Source organism: Adelges cooleyi, unplaced genomic scaffold, assembly GCF_023614345.1.
Source record: "Adelges cooleyi isolate 19-005CV unplaced genomic scaffold, UGA_ACOO_1.1 ACOO_flye_CR_arks_rails_tigmint_CR_PRNA_30, whole genome shotgun sequence".
Taxonomy (NCBI): Eukaryota; Metazoa; Arthropoda; class Insecta; order Hemiptera; family Adelgidae; genus Adelges; species Adelges cooleyi.
Window position 1 is genome coordinate 17,509,141 of NW_026095971.1, and position 16,806 is coordinate 17,525,946.

General features: G+C 30.3%; 2 protein-coding genes across 4 annotated transcripts in view; one reads left to right on the plus strand and one right to left on the minus strand.

Moving 5' to 3' along the window:
* Window positions 1–16,232, minus strand: part of LOC126838643 (uncharacterized) — a 58,707-nt gene extending 42,475 nt beyond the window's left edge. For all 3 annotated transcript variants that reach the window (XM_050573236.1, XM_050573235.1, XM_050573237.1), the window contains exons 1-2: window positions 16,043–16,232; window positions 1,532–1,999 (exon numbers count right to left, since the gene is read on the minus strand). In XM_050573236.1, coding sequence (XP_050429193.1) covers window positions 1,532–1,859 — 328 coding nt within the window. In that variant the 5' untranslated portion in view covers window positions 1,860–1,999; window positions 16,043–16,232. The remainder of the gene's footprint in view (window positions 1–1,531; window positions 2,000–16,042) is intronic.
* The window catches only part of LOC126838646 (uncharacterized), a 221,124-nt gene that overhangs the window by 159,912 nt on the left and 44,406 nt on the right, over window positions 1–16,806 (plus strand). The window lies entirely within an intron of this gene.

Consider the following 16,806-nt stretch of genomic DNA (forward strand, 5'->3'; position numbering starts at 1 on the left):
ATCCGAACAACATATAAATTATCAATTTAGTTATACTACACTCACTTGTTTAGATTGTATATCATTCATTTATAGACAAACTGAATGAATGTAGCAATTATAAGGAAAGTGCTTTTATTCTCGAGAGAAATCGGAGTGGTTCCAAATCATGAATAAACAAATACTAATGGCAACCTAACTAATTACTTTGCTTTGGAACGAAACTTCACGAACCGGTAAATATTTACGGTTAGTTAGACTGAATAACACAGTAGTTGTATGCGAGCGTTGATCAAATACTTGCATACAAAATCCATTGTTTAATAAAAGTACCTAGCTGATACATATATAATAGTATATTATATTAAAGCATTTGTAACATTATTGTAGAAATGTATTTCGACCTCAGCACTAAATATTATTACATTGATGTGTTGCTACAAAATGCCATAGAATTCCTTAGAATTTGTTAACTAATACTTGAAGGGTAATACTTATTTTTCACACGTATTCGAAGTTTGTACATTTTCAGTGCAACCACTTAAAAAAACAAAACTACATACGATTATTGGTGAATAATTTTAATACACTACTTGTGTTATCATTTAATGTTACTATTATCGTAGAATAAACAAAAAGGAATTTTAGAGATTATCAAAAAACGATCAGATATATTGAGATTTAGCAAGTCATACCAGAACTCGGATATTCCTGTTTTTTCTTCGCTGTGTTAATTTATTAAATATCGTACACCGACAATAATGCCGTCACCATTTTCGGCTTTGTCGAGTGAACAGTTTAGCCGGAATGAACGAAAAAATGAGAATTTTCCTACGTCTACAAGCACTGTCCATTTCTCGATCAGTTTTAAGATATCGGACATGATTTTATCTCGTCCTATGAGACCCATATAAAAATTGTATAGTTGCTTTTCTGTGCTATTATCATCACGAATTAACCCTTTGTAATAAAAAAACAATAAAATTAAAAAAATATATAGTAATATAATACATTATAAAAATATACTTAAAGCCGTCTGGTGAGAATTTCCAGGTTTTTTACAGAATTGTCATAAAGAGTTAAGATAATAACATTATAAATTGTACTTATTACAAGTAAATTATGGAAGCAGATTGTCAAAATATGTTCTCAATCCGACTGCGAACCGTACTTAAATAAACCGAGACGTAAGTAATAATATTTATTTTTGTGTTGTCACTTCGGTTTGGCTTTGGACAAAAATAAGCGCACTATACAGCTCGGAGACGGGCACAAAAGGAATCCCAATGGAATGTACGTGGATACGATGACTGCCTAGAGGGATTTCTTGTGTCAACGCATACGATATGAGTATATGAAAGAACATACTAAGCGATTTTCACCGAAATTCGGATTCGTCCGATTAACATAATTTAGTAAAAGAATGTTTTTAAAGTCAATCGACTACGTAGAGGTGAAAAGAGACTTTTGCGGATTCCAGACCGTATACCGAGGATACGAGCAGTAGGAATGTAAGTACATTATGCAAAACCTCATTCGGCAGAAAGCTTACCTTGGTAAATAATGTTGGCCACGATTCCTTTCCGCGTGTCGTACATGTCGTGAAGCAATTCTACAGTCGCCTCCTCGGATGGGTCTTCCTCTAAGCCGTAACCGTCACCGTAGTCAATTCCTCTGGTGGTCTCGAACTCAAAATCTATCACCGACTGTGTGCCCTCATTGTTTTGTTGCCCCTTGTGGTCGTGGCGGATCTTCCTGGGCACACTTACTCCTCCGCCGTCATATTGGAAGCCATTCGTGCACAGCACAGTCATAGTCCAAAGCGCCAAGACCCTCGAACACATCAATGGCAGAGATCTCTGATTTCGGATGATCGTCATGGCGTTTAAATTGTAACCGGTACGAGATATTTACAGGGTTTTCTTATTTTTTTGGTTTCATATCTGCCGGTTTCTCACTATTTTTCACAGACTCCGTTTTCCTCGTCGTCGTCCGCATCCATTACTGTTGCGTCACCGTTCTAGAGATAAACCAAAACGTTATACAGTTAAAAAAAAAAAATTTTAAAAAATACTTATTGAAGCGTGTTTATGATTGTGCTGAAACAGTTTAGTGCTAAAATATCTGAAATGGTCTGCAAGTATAGTTAAATGAGAATTTCTTACGGTTTAGATTAAAAACGTATTTGTTGTAACTTTTTTTCTATTATCTAGAAAAGCCACCGAAAAGCCCTACACAATTATTATAAACACATAGTGTCATGTATTGATAATTAATTTTGTACTCTTTACCATAATATATTTACATAATTTCGCATCGATGCTTTCCCGAGAGTGACTTTATTACTGAATTATAACAATTTTTGAAGTCCAGCGGCTTCTCCGACCCTATGCCCCCACTGTACTGATATTTTTCAAAGAAAATATTTATTAATATTTGTTTGATATTATTTTACACTCTTTGATATATATATATATATATATTTGTTTAATCAAAAGTCGCTACACTCTTATGTAGAAAGGGGCTAAGCATAGGCAGTTTTTAGCAAAATCGTATTTTTAAACTACAACTAAGGCGTATATTCATTAATACAGTAATGAGGATTCTTCATTGATAATAATTAATTTGTTTATCAGGTTATCATAACAAATTCTACTTACAAATACACAGACTATCTTTACCTTAGCCAGAAGTTTTCAGTGATACTATTACTCGTAAATCGAGATTGTAATTATTTATTAATTCTATTGAATTTTATTGACTATTATCATAGGGATGGGTATGGAGAACACTTCTAAATCAATAATGCAATACTTATGTTTTCCATAAAAAAAGTATATAATACACACAATATAAGGACAACTGTTTTATGATTGTAATTTTATTTATATTTTCCTTTTATACGATTGACGTTTAATATTCAATTGATGTAATTTGACTTTAACATAAACCAACGAAAGACAATTCTTACAACTTGGCTACTGTAATCATTTTTCTTCTTTGTAAAAATCATTTTGTAGTGTATGTTTTTCCAAAATATTTCCTTTCATTTCTAGGACGGATATATATATATATATATATATATATATGAGAGAGAGAGAGAGAGAGAGAGAGATAAACCAGTGGCACCAATCAGCGACTAGGCGGTGAATGTTTATTTGTCCATAAAACTCAAATAATTGAATTGGACGCTACATTGCTTGATTGATACTTTTTGTGTTACACGCTATTGCTATCTTCAGATGAGCTAAAAGCAAATTTTATACTACTCCCTTTACGTTTAGGGATGGAGAAAAAATGAAAGCATTTTTACACGAAATCGATCGGCTTAACGGTCACGGGGCTGTGGAAACGTGAACTTATCCGAGGATTCTCGTGTATACCTATAGTGGTTGCCGGTAACGCAGCAACAGTTTGGAGTACGTAGGGTCAAATAAATGTTACCGTCACATTATCGGTTAAAGATCGCCGTTTGGCTCTACTAAACAGTTAATCTTTTGATGTTATGTGGTCATTTTCCTCTCTAGTATCCACTTTGTCTACACTTACCAACTTTGTTTGATTACCGAACTAAAAAATTGCGATAGAAACTTTCAATGAAAATTTGCCAATATCTTAGTTAGCATATTAAGTAGTGTTACACAAAAAAACACATAATTTATTTGTGATTTAAGTTTATAAACGTAATATGTCTACAAATTAAAATTTACAAAATTCTGTATATTTTATAAGCTAACAAAATTAATTTATGTGAGTATATATATAATTCATGTTGCTAGGATTAACCATGCTAAATTCTGTTTAAGTGAAATCAGTCATGCAGATGCATGCTTAAAATTGAAAATTGACAAAAAACATATCCAATGTTGGTTTATTCTATAAAAAAAATAACATTCGGTAACAAGTACCTTGTCTGACTTTCTGTGTATATGACATATTATGCAAACTTAAATCGCGGGTTTTTTGTTTCTTCAAAGCTATTCATTGCTTACATGTTACTGATATTTGTTTAACCAGATATTTATGGAAAAAAATCTTAGTGTACAGCACATACAAATACTTATTTGTAAGGGTTCTCGTGTTAAAAAAAACGTTTATTTAGCGATGGGAATTTGCGCTATTTTCCATTTCCATTAATCTGTATTAAATTAAATTACTCGATCGTGACCTTAACTGTGAGTTGTTTCGGCGATCGTATTGTTTAATGTAATCTAGTGATAGTCATATATTATACTATGTTGTTAGATAATATCTCATATGGATGTGACCGGTGTACTTTTTAGTTTTCATGGTAATTATATTTGTATATTACATGTTGAGGTGCCTATAAATTAGGCTAACATAAACAGACCGTTACGAATTTCCATTTTAACATCACCGCAGCGGTCTATTACAATGAACATTACCTACTGTATTTCATAACAAAGGTTTGATAAAGGTTCAGCTTCAAAAACCTTTTTGTTTTTATTTATTATTTCTTAACTAGACAAGCCTAAAAGTTAATGTAAATTAAAAGTACAATGATAATTAATACATACAATCCACACTAAGAAAAAATACATTACATTTACAATTATAGTTACTTGATAAAGCTAAAAATAATATTTATAAATACATATTAGATTCATTTGGTAGTATTACTTTTTTGACTATTATATATTGTATTTTTGCTTAATTTTTATCGTAAAATAATCTGTCATTGGCTATTACTCAAAATAAAAAATAAAAACTGGAAAATTGATAGGCGTTTTAGCTATTACGCGTAGCTGAGAAAATATTAGTTTTGTATTTTTATAATGATGTTATTCTATGTTTGTTGTTAGCAACGGCCTGTCTGGTGACACTTCTTACAACTGTTATTTTTTTATTATGAATATATTTATGCGTATAATTGCCATTACGCGGGGACCTGTTCACGTTTCGAAAAAAAAAGTAAAATCATCAAAAGTAAATTATCAGGATAATTCGATATCTCAGTAACTCAAATGGGATAAAAACAAATCCACTTTCTTATCAATTATCTTTAATATTCTCTATAAGTACCACGGTTACTTGATGCACTATTTTGTAAGTTATTGAAGTTTCAAGTTTAAGGCAGGAGGAGTGCAGTGTAGTATTGTTTTTATCTGCGCGTACTTCCCCTCTCGTCCTAACTTTTAAAATCTTACAACTCTAAAAATAATTGTCCAAAACTGGTTATCAACCAGTCAACATTTTTAGTGAAATATTTTTAATTTAAAACATTTAAAATATACATACGTTACCATTTAACTTTCAAAAGTTGCTATCAAAAAAACAATTTTGGGAAGGGGTAGAAACATATAGTTTGTGGAAAATTGAGATCACATCATATAAAAATATTATAAAAAAAAAATTTAATTATTAATCAAACCAAGTGAGATATTGAGTGGCCCATGGTAAAAAAATCACCCTGCATAGTATTATTCTACCTACACCCATCAACAGGACGAGTGAGTCGCTCATATAAAGATTAAAGTCATTCTGAGGCAAACTGTGTTTTCGCGTGACACCATAATCTATTATTACAATGTCGGCTCTTGAGGTCGAAAAATTGAAAGCATCGAACATTTCCCAATGTCTATTACACTTCATTAAAAAACAATTCAGGTGTCGTGTTGCCACACCCGAACTTCGGTCATTTGTTGCTTGCAATGGCACACTCGGGTGTACCACAATTGCATACACGACACGCCGTATTATTTGTATGTGCACAAAAGTTAAATTGTCACATTGATGTACTTAAAACCGTTTATAAGTAGTACGCCAAAGTGATTTACTGCGCGATATCAGACAAAGAAAACATGTAAATTTCCATTCTTGTTTTTTAAAGTGAAAAATAAAAACCTAATAATCCTTCGATACCCGTTAAAATTACTTTCTGTATTTTCTTTTCTTGTACTTTATTTTCATACTTATTTTACTTGACTATTTGTACTCGCATTATACACGTGTATGATTTTAGTTTTTCTAATAAACTGCTTCAGCCCATCATGTCTCCTTTATAAAATACTTAAACGTGTGTGTTTTGTAAAAATTAATTTTAAATATTTTTTTCATTTTATGACAACCTACACAGTTTTGTACTTAATTTAAGTTTATAAATTTAATAACCGTATTTTTACCCTCCTAGCTTTCAGATAAAATTGTTATTGGTGCTAAAATAAAATACCTTGTGCGCGATTGTAGAAATCACTTAAGTCGGTACCAAATATAAATATATTTAAAATAGGTGCCAGACATAATCTAATTACTTGGTGTGAACCACTACTGCGTTAAAAATAATAAAACATATGATAGTATCAATCAATTTCTTAACACAATTTTTCCAAGCCCATTTGGATAGCGCTCATAAGTCATACGTTTTATATTACATAGATGATACATAATATTTTGTCAAAAGTCACATCGGCTATATTTAATAATCAAATTTATTATACCTACTGAGTAATCATATTATGCTAGATTCAACTATTTTTAAATGATTGTGAATCTAAAACAAAATTTATTTTTTTACATCATGTAACATATCATAGTTACATCATGTAACTATGATATTAAATACGCGGGTGAAAAATGAAATACTGAATTCTAACTGGAAGCTACACTCGGATATAGAAATTGTATTATTTTATAATATTACATTTAAGAATTGTTTTTTTATACAAAACCAATAAAGAAGAATTGTAAATCACATTACTTTCCCTCTACATTCTTGGACATGAAACCATTATAATTTTTTAATACGTTGTAATACTTTAGTTTAATATTAAAGAATTTTTTATATTTTTATTTATAAGTTAATTAAGATTATAATATCGCCGCCCTGGTAGAACAATGACACAACTGCAATAATTGAAATTTTACAGGAAAACCAAAAAACCAAATTATTTTTTACTAAAATGTTAATAATTCATAAATGCACTATTAATTATTACAGCTAAATAATTACAACCACAGTGACGTCGTTTTTCTACCTTATGCGTTCGCTATATCTAAACACATTGAAGCATTTAGTCCATTATACCAAATTTTGCAGTTGTGTCATTGTTCTACCGGGGCGGCGATATGAAATACTATAAAAAAACAATAATTATAAGATGCATGTTAGATTTTAAAAAAAAGGCCTACTATATAAGCTTAACAATTTCCCCAATCGACTATATATTATAGCAATCTGCTGTATTGTAGCGTAGGGTAGCCCCATATTATGTTAATATCCGGCAATCCGAAAACCATTACAAAGGCACATTTTGTGTAGAATGAATTGATAGCTTATTGGCTTTGCTTAATAACATAAAATTTTGGTTTATCCGTAATAGTAAATGTACCACACAAATTCGTCGTGATTATGTATTATATTTAAAGTAACTAACATTTTCTAACCAGAATCTCTATTTAATAAATATACATAATATATGTATTATTAAACTAGACCCTTCGCGTGGATACGGACTTTTAAAATAAAAATTATTTTTTATCTTTTTGTTAATATATGTATTGCATACTTTTAACTTATTAATGTGAGCTATGGTCACAAAACAACAACATAAAGGCAGAATTTATCAATAAGTAGTTTGTTAAGAAATTATTTACTGAAAATTAGTATGAACTATAAACCCTGAAAATAACATAATCTCTATAAGAATGTTTGGAAATGGATAACATGTAAATATTTTTTTCTTTATGCAAAAATAATGCTCGTGGTCATTTTCATCGGTTTACATAAAAGTATAGTTAACAATACTAAAACTACAAATTGAACTTTCTTTAAATGTTAAGCCTTACCGATGAGAATTGCCATTGAAAATTTTAATATAAGTGAAAAACTACTCTAAACATTTAAGTATAAATGTACTACATTATTGGCAATATTGAATCGTTGTACTTTTGGAAAGTAGAACTCAAAATGTTTCAATAAAATATAAACTTTTATACCGTTCAAAATACCAATGTGATCGTTTTATAACTATTAAAAGCCCCTTCATCGGCCCTTTAGTTTACCACAATCTTTTAAGAGTTACTGTTTTAGTAAAAACTTAAAAATAAAAGTTACTACGAAGTTAACATTATTTTTATTTATGAAGTCTAAGAGAGAATTAAAAACATTTGATTTATTTTATTTATGATAAACACAGAAAAGAAAACGCAATACTGACAACAATTGTATTATGATATTAGATATAGTCTCAACCACCATAATGTTATTTTGTGGGTCAAAAGTAACTAGAAATATATCTACATAATTAAACTTTTTTGGATTATTTAAAAAGAATCGCATTATAGTTTATGATAATAGTTAGGAATGTTGCCTTTTAGCTATGTTAGAACCTGGCAATGGCAAATCAAGATAGGTGTTTCAGGTTTCAATCTCACACTGTTAATGCTAATAACATTGATAAGAACAAACTAATTATTATTTTTCAAATATTTAACTATAGCAGTTGTAATATTGTAGCTATAGCAGTTTAAAACAAATGTGAGGCTCTAAAATTGTATCCGGTAAAACAAACAGACTACAGGTATATTAAATTTAAAACAATAACGGATAATATAGAACTAATATTGATTCTGCTGAATACTCGAAGAAGGTTGTCCAACAATAAATGGTAGAGAAATGTTATAAATAAATTTAAATTATTAAGGCATGTAGACGCTTTTTTGATTGCATCACAAGAATAATTGAAATATTGTATAAAATATTTATACAACAATTGGTTTTTATGATTTTTAAATGCGTTCTATACGTGAATACCATATTTTACATTGTTATTGTTTCAGTGCTCTCATAGTAGGCTGCTATAATACTTTCTTGTCTGCATAGAAATTGAAATCAAATTGCTAAAATATACTACTTGTCAATACTTTTTTTTAAACAACTATAGATATAGACTATTGACAACTAAGGATATTATCAACTAGCTACACAGCTATATACTATTCTATTACTATGTTAATGTAGTGTACAATATATATTTATATAAACCTTTATTTTAGTATGTATAGTAATATGTATGGGAGATACGGCGAGGTTTGCTCGTAGCACGGTAGTATATAGCATTAATGAATAATAAAAAACAAAACTACTTATGTTTTATAAATTTTGTAATGTCTTTAAACAATTTAATCTGTATATTAAAAGTTTATATTATATTTTTTTTAATACTGTTATTAATAATTCTGAAGAAAACTCGTTATAACTTGTTCAACCTTCCTATGTATGTAATAATTTTGTATTAACGTTTAACTTATGAAAAATCAGTATATTTACTTAAGTCACTAGGTGTGTATTTAGATGCATTTTTCAAATAAATTGTTTGTAAAATATATATTTATAAAAAATACAAAGTAAATCTTGTTATAGTAAGTTACAAAAAACTGTGTTTATTTATTTCACGTCCATCTAGAGTTTGCTAACAATAATTGTTGCAAACTATTATCCATTTTTTGGCACAACCGTACTTTCTAATAAAAAATGTTAAACATTTTCACCCATACTGTAATTACTTGAGTAGTTAAATGGCATTTTGATTAATATTTGTTTGCTTTTGTAAAAGTTTATATGCGTTGGATAAACAATAATGTATAGCTAAAAAAATTATTATACATTATTTTTATATTTATACATTGTTTTCATTGATAAATATTATGCAATTTGGCTTTTACAAATAGTGGTCTGTCACAATTTGCGGCTCAGGTCGTTAGGTTAGGTCCCTTGTAATTACTGAATCTCTTATTTATCAACACATGGCCATCTGATTATCTTATGGATATTTGTGTGAGGGAACATGAGGATTTGTATTACAAATCCTTTTCCAATTGTTAGATCTATCAATTAGGTCATTATCGTTTGTTATATCACATAGACTTTATGTATAAATTGTTGGTTAATTTCATTCAACCCTTTGCGTTTAGTTCTCCAAGTACAGTATGTATTCTGCTATTCGATTTGTGTTTAAACGCAGTGTTTTAAATACTGTTCATAGTTTTTTCTAGGTCTTTGTAGAGGGTTTTCTTTTCGTCTTGCCTTGTCTTATAAACATAAAGCCACTGAACTTTTATTAGGAAAAAATTGTAGTATTTCCAGAATTTAATAAGCCTGTATTATTCAACCTTAATTTTGTTTAAGGCCACTCTTCCAAGTCCATATATTTATATTTCTCGCACTATACAATAATTTTCTCCATTATTTAAAAGTGTTCGTACGTTCCATGTTCCAAAATGAAGAGCCGCTTACCAGTTTCCAATATTGTTTTTACGAGCGCCACATATCGGAAGTATATTACATTTCTAAACAAATGGTTTTAAATATAAATCAGCAGGGGAAAGTGGGGACCAAGGCAAAATCTTAAAAATATTAGACGAGGAAACAGTAACAAATATAGATAAGTTGATTGAACGTATATGAGAAGACGAACAAATTCAGCTGGATTGGAATACCGCACTAATATGCCTAAAACACAAAAACGAGAGACCCATGAGACAGGAGACTGTGATAACTCCAGGGGTTTTGCATTGTTAAACGTCAACTACAAAATATTAGCCTAATGCATTGTCGACGGACTTAAACCCAAAATAAAAAAAAACTACCGAGATACAAGATTTGCAGAGAATTGCCTATACCGATTGGCTCCTTATTACATAAAGGGTACAATGTGCTCTTGACGTTATAGACTTTAAAGTACTAAGATTACTAAAAAAATTTTAAATTACCGTACTCAAAAACCGCGTAACGGAGTAAATAAATTAAAATTCCATAACAAAAATATTGTGTAACATAATGTTTGTGATTTATCTAACCGGTAAAAGTTACATAAAGGTCGCCTTTGTTTTCAAGTCATTAAGTCCACGCCCGGAGTTGTCTAGCAGCCGTTGAAAAAACTCTTAGATATCGTCTGAAAAGTTTTTCCCAAACCATAATATTCGCTTATGGATCTTAATCTCCGGTCTCGGATAGCTGGCGCAGTTTAGGCGGATACGACTATCGAAACGCACCCATTGTGTATTGTCAGTATTACCGAATTTCCGATGTATCTCAATATATTTGTATTGACAGCTGAGATAAACTTTATCTTATTTATTACAATCCTTATCGGGCCATCGAGAATGTGTACACAATTGCCATGACTCTATAAGTATGAAATATCTATTATTCTATTGGCCGGCCTGAAAATGAGCGGGATACACAACGGTTGATGATACTTTGCTTTAATGTTATCGAAAAACTATTTTTCTTCATTATCTCTCGACCATTGTAAAGCATCTTATATTTTATCTGTATTGGTCATGAATTTTCTAAATGTTAATGTAACAAGAGGTTAGAAAAAACCGCACAGTGGTCACATATCAGAGTGAGGGTTCTGGGCGGTAATAAGTCTTGAAATGATTATAACTGTAAGTGATTAAAATTACTCCAGACATTCGCATTCGATTTTTAAATACGAACAAAAAATATTATTATTTTACTGGTAAAGCTGTATTTCTGGATGCTTAACCCATCTGTTTTATATTTTAAATATCCTTAAGTATCAATTGTAGTGCACTATAAGTTAGGACTTTCTAAAAACCATTACTGTTTATGTACAGTTTACATTTAAATTTTTTTACAAACGATAACTGATTAAAAAAAACGGGCGCAGAAATGAACCTTTCACCACTTCCCTTGGGTTCCAAACCCGTTACGATTTACCGAAAAACATAAATAAAAAAAAAACATAGGTATCACTGTAAAATCAATACTCTCTCGGTTTCAGATCCAAGCTAGTAGATTCGAAAACATATTAAAATACATATTTCATTATTCATTTGGCGAAAAACATTGTCATAAATTCATTACAACGGAATGTAACAGGTTAAAGTTTAAATAAAATTATTTCAACTGAAGCACATATTATTATATTCGATGAAATTTCAACCGAAAAAATAAAAAATATTCTGTTTTCGTTGATAAAATCGTTACGGCAGGTGTGTTTAAAACTGATTTATACTCATCACTTTGAATATATATATAATATATATGTGCGTGTGTATTTTTTACTTATGTGTACATGAACTTTTTCATTAATTTTTATTATAATTACACAACCCGGCTTCCTCCCCCCCCCCCACACCAGGAAGGTACGCAACGAAAACTTTCCATTATGTTCATTCACAAAGATAACAAATAAATTAAATAAACACAGTCAGTGCAACGGAGAAAAAGATAAAGCAATTGAGATTAGTTGTTGTAGTTATAATTATTTTTGTAAGTACGACCTCGTACAACGATTTATATCAACACAAAAGTCCATAATATACATTATGATGTATATAGTCACGACTCGTGTGCATTTTTGCAGCTATACCTTATGTGTTGTTTAATATTATATTTGTACATTATAAGCTCGGCTATAAAATAAAACAGAATAATTTGAACTTCAAAATACTTCCACTTAATAAATGTTTGATGGTATAATACCTACATCTATGAATACAAATTGTGTACGAAAACAGAGAAGTAATGTTATAGTAACGCAGCTCCAAAAAGCTAAGCTGTAACATAAAATAATAATGAGCCCAAAAAATATTAAGCCATTATACACAAGGAACAATAATTGTTTAGAAACAAGAGCATTTTCGTGATTCTGGAATTGTATTCTTATTGTAGATCCAAGAAAAGTATCTTTCACTCGAAAGTGCGTTGACCTAATTTTAGATTAATTATAAGTGTCTTAAGACAATTCACTAGAGGTCATTTCAGCAACTCCATTGACTACATTAACTTTATAATTTTCAAACGTTATTTTTTAATATTTCGATTTGATTCGTCCAAATAAAGTTAATTCCTTGACTATAATTATGAAACTTAGTGAAGGCACACTATTATCAAAGGAAGTTCCGTTTAAATTTTAATCAATTTATGACTACGTATCATTTTTCCTTTTTTTTTTTTGTCAACAAGTAAAATTTATTTAGAATTTTATTAAAACATCATTCTTCATTTAAAATGTGCCAATAGCTTCGACAACGTCACGTTTGACAGTTTATTTTATGAATAACAACAATTTCAAAGGTTACTCAAATAAAACCTCAGTTCTTCAAACGGGTGTAAGCTTTCTGCTTTAAAGATTGAAGGACATTGGATCATTGATATTCTGATGAACTTATAATAATACGCCTAGAAAAAAAATTTAATTGATTTTAAATTTAAGACATAATCTAAAAATAAACAAATTGTATTAAGACGAATAAATCATCTGATTTCAAATCAGCAATAATCATAGCCTTGATATTATCAGAAAAAAATAAATGTTATACGTCATAAATGTAATTTATGCGTTTAATTTTTTTAAATAGCTCTACTTAAGATGTCAAATCAAAATATATACTGTGTAATACGCTATAGAATAAATTAGTATTGATTTCAATGATTGCCAAATTTAAGTTAATTTTATTCAACATAATTTTTAATGACTTAAAATGTTTAATAACTTATTAAAATATGATACATCAAATGTGTTTTCGACATAACTACCTTAAGTGCTCTTATCTTCAACACTATACAACATACTTTGCTAAATTATAAGCAATTTGCATAAAAATGTCTTGAGTATGTGGTATCGACGATTTCCGCATATTTTTAGACCTATTGTTCATAAACCTGTCATAATAGAAAAAGATGTAGTTTTATAAAATATTTAATAAAATAATTTTGGACGTAACTAACTCGTTGCGTCTTCGGGTTAAGTACATATTCTCAACGCAATTATTTAATAAGAATATTTCACAATAAACGTTGTAAATATTTTTAAATTTTTACTCGTCACTAACATCTATATTACAGTGAGTTGAAAGGTATTGCGTGGTTTCGGCTAATAAACCTAAACCCCTTCGGTTGTATTGTTTTTTATCGTCTTAGTCTTTACTCCCTCGTCATCCTTTAGAAACTATTTAGCGAACGTTGCACAAACGAAATAAAAAATGTTGCTTTGACTACCGTCTTCCACGTTAGTAATGTATATTTCTAACCATCGTCTGAGCACGAGGTAGTGGTAAGCTTAAACACTTTTTAAGCATAACTTGTACATTTACCCAGACAATAATTTCACTGTACTAACTTTTAACAACCGCGTTAACAAACACAACGCCTAATGATTTTTTCGATTGGTTTTATGTTTGTAATATTCATTACATACATTTTTTTTTTCTTTAAATAATTACAATTACAAAGAGTCCCTATTAATTTCATAGAAAACAAAGATAAAAGAAAGTACAACTCTTACAAGAGTCAATGCAAGAACCTTTATACGAGTACTAACCAACCAAAATATTATACGTCGCAATAACAGCTTCCATAATTCTTTAGGTATATATTAGTTACATGATATATATACAAATAGCTAAGCTTCAAAAAGTATTTGCTTTTTTTTCAAATTTTCCAAAGAAAATCTCAATTGATTGTAATAACCTTTTTTAGAAACAAGTTTTAAGAGTAAATGTCAAATTTTCTATTGGTTTTGCAGTGGACACACTATCAAACCCCGTTATGCATACTATATGTACTTGAATGATGTCTCTCTCAACCTAGGAAATCAATAATCCAACTTTGTAATTTTCCCTTATGAAATGCCTTTATATTTTATGAAGCGCGCTGGAAAGTTTTTGAAACTCACGATTGTACAGCAAATGCGATCCTTGTACAAAATTACATTAAAAGTTTGTCAAACTTTCACTGTTACAGTGACAACGATATTGTTAAATTCGGTTATGCGGCTCATTCAGCCTTATGAAGGAATTGTGATTTTATAATATTGCTAAAATATGACATACTTGTTTGATTTAAAGTATTTCAAGTTAACTGGTTAAATCGTTTTCAAATATTAAATTAACTGTAAGCAGGGTTGATCGAATTAAAAAACATTTTATTGTGATTTTACGACTACAGACTAACGCAGTACTATAAATTATTTAACCCTAAGTCCGTCTGCAAATGGAATAGTGCCACTGAATAACCCCTTCAACCAGGTCGTCACGTTTGGTACTTGTAAATAAAACTTTTACTTATTATATTAGTATCGTGTACACAGATTTTAAAACCGTCCAATAATAATAAAAAATAAAATAAGTTCGTCTGTGGAATTTATCAAAGCATATTATACTGTACATCGGTCACACAGTAAATGTCGTTAGGAAAATGCTCCCAATAAGAAAATTAAACTTATTCTTTGAACCCAGTAATCGGTATTTTATATTTTAAAAAACCAGTAATAAAGCCAGATATATTCGTTGTAAATTTCCTAAGAATAACTGACTCTTTTCATTCAAATAATGTTGACAAAACGATTATAACTTTCACTGTGTGATGCACGCCTCAAGTTCACACACTACATTTAGCACCTGTAGAGTATACCAAAAGGATTAAATTATTTACTTAAAGCTCTTGCGCTCTGTTATACTCTACTGCGCCATAGTGACCAACCAAAGTCGGTACTGAAATTTAAGGGATTATTAAAAATAATATGAATTCCTAAAATGCATGATTATGTAAAACCGGTCTGCAAATTAAAATTTTTTATCGAGTTACACCTATTGGGCTAAATTATTATGCTACTTGATCAACATAGATGAAAATTAAGGATTTTTTAATTATCTAAACTTCATTTATTCTCAATATTTTTTTTTTTTTTTGAAAACAGGAGTATCGTAGAAGAATTATCCTCCTTAAGTGCACTTGCTTCTTCTCGATCTCCGCTTATGTCTATCTGGAAATTAAACGCTCAAACGCTTGAATGAAAAATGAAACAGTTTTTAGTCTAAAATAAGATGCAATAGAGCGTTTAAGATTTTTCTTCAAACGCGTTATGATTTTATGTGACGAATTGTTGAAAATCTATAAAACTTTCACACGAGGTCACTCGAAAACAACGGCAGTTGTATTTTCTAATATTTTCTAAGCGCACACCGGGGCAATTATTTTCTTAACAATTGTAAAATAGCTGATTGATTTAGATCGTTAGGGAAAATTATAATATTTACAGTATTATCTTATAGCTGTTATGGCGCTTACCTTTGCAAATGTTTTGAATGTGTGTCTGTCTTCGATTGCCCCCGCTAAGTTGGTCTCTAATCAATCGACTGTATACAATTTTATACGGTTCGTTTTCAACAATATCCGCTGTTTTAATAAAATTTCAAACAAACTACGTTCATGCACGACAGTGCAAGTTTTTGTGCCAAACCGCGCGATTGTGACCCGACAGACGGACGACGTTGAACTGAACTTACCGAGCATTTACCGACTGGAACGGCAACGGCGTTATGGAGGGAATCGAAAAGGCAACCCCTATACCCGCCCCTTAGTACGTTACTAGTATAAAAAGCAACACATCGACATGGTTTACCGTTCCCCTTCACATTGCGCCCCATACTGAGCGAATGTGATGGAATAATGAAAGAACTTTCGATGACCGCGTGCGTACACCGTACTTGTTAAGTTCACGTGTCTTGTTTAGAGATTAAAAAAAATATATAATAAACATTGTGTGTGTGTGTTTGTGTGCATCTACATAATAGAGCACCTGAATCGATAGCCCAACCCCGACGTTGAATTAATGGTAACGTGAACACGGATATTATTATTTGATCGACAAGCGTTTTCTCGGGTACGCCGCACGGTGGTCTGAGAATGGAATTTAACCGAGCAGTTCAAAATGTTAAAAAAATTTCAATTCTGTTCACTACCTCATTAGTGTATGTTTACGTAAGTAAATATATAATGACAACTTAATAACAATTTCCGAACTTGAGTTATAGCCAGTTAGTTATATTATA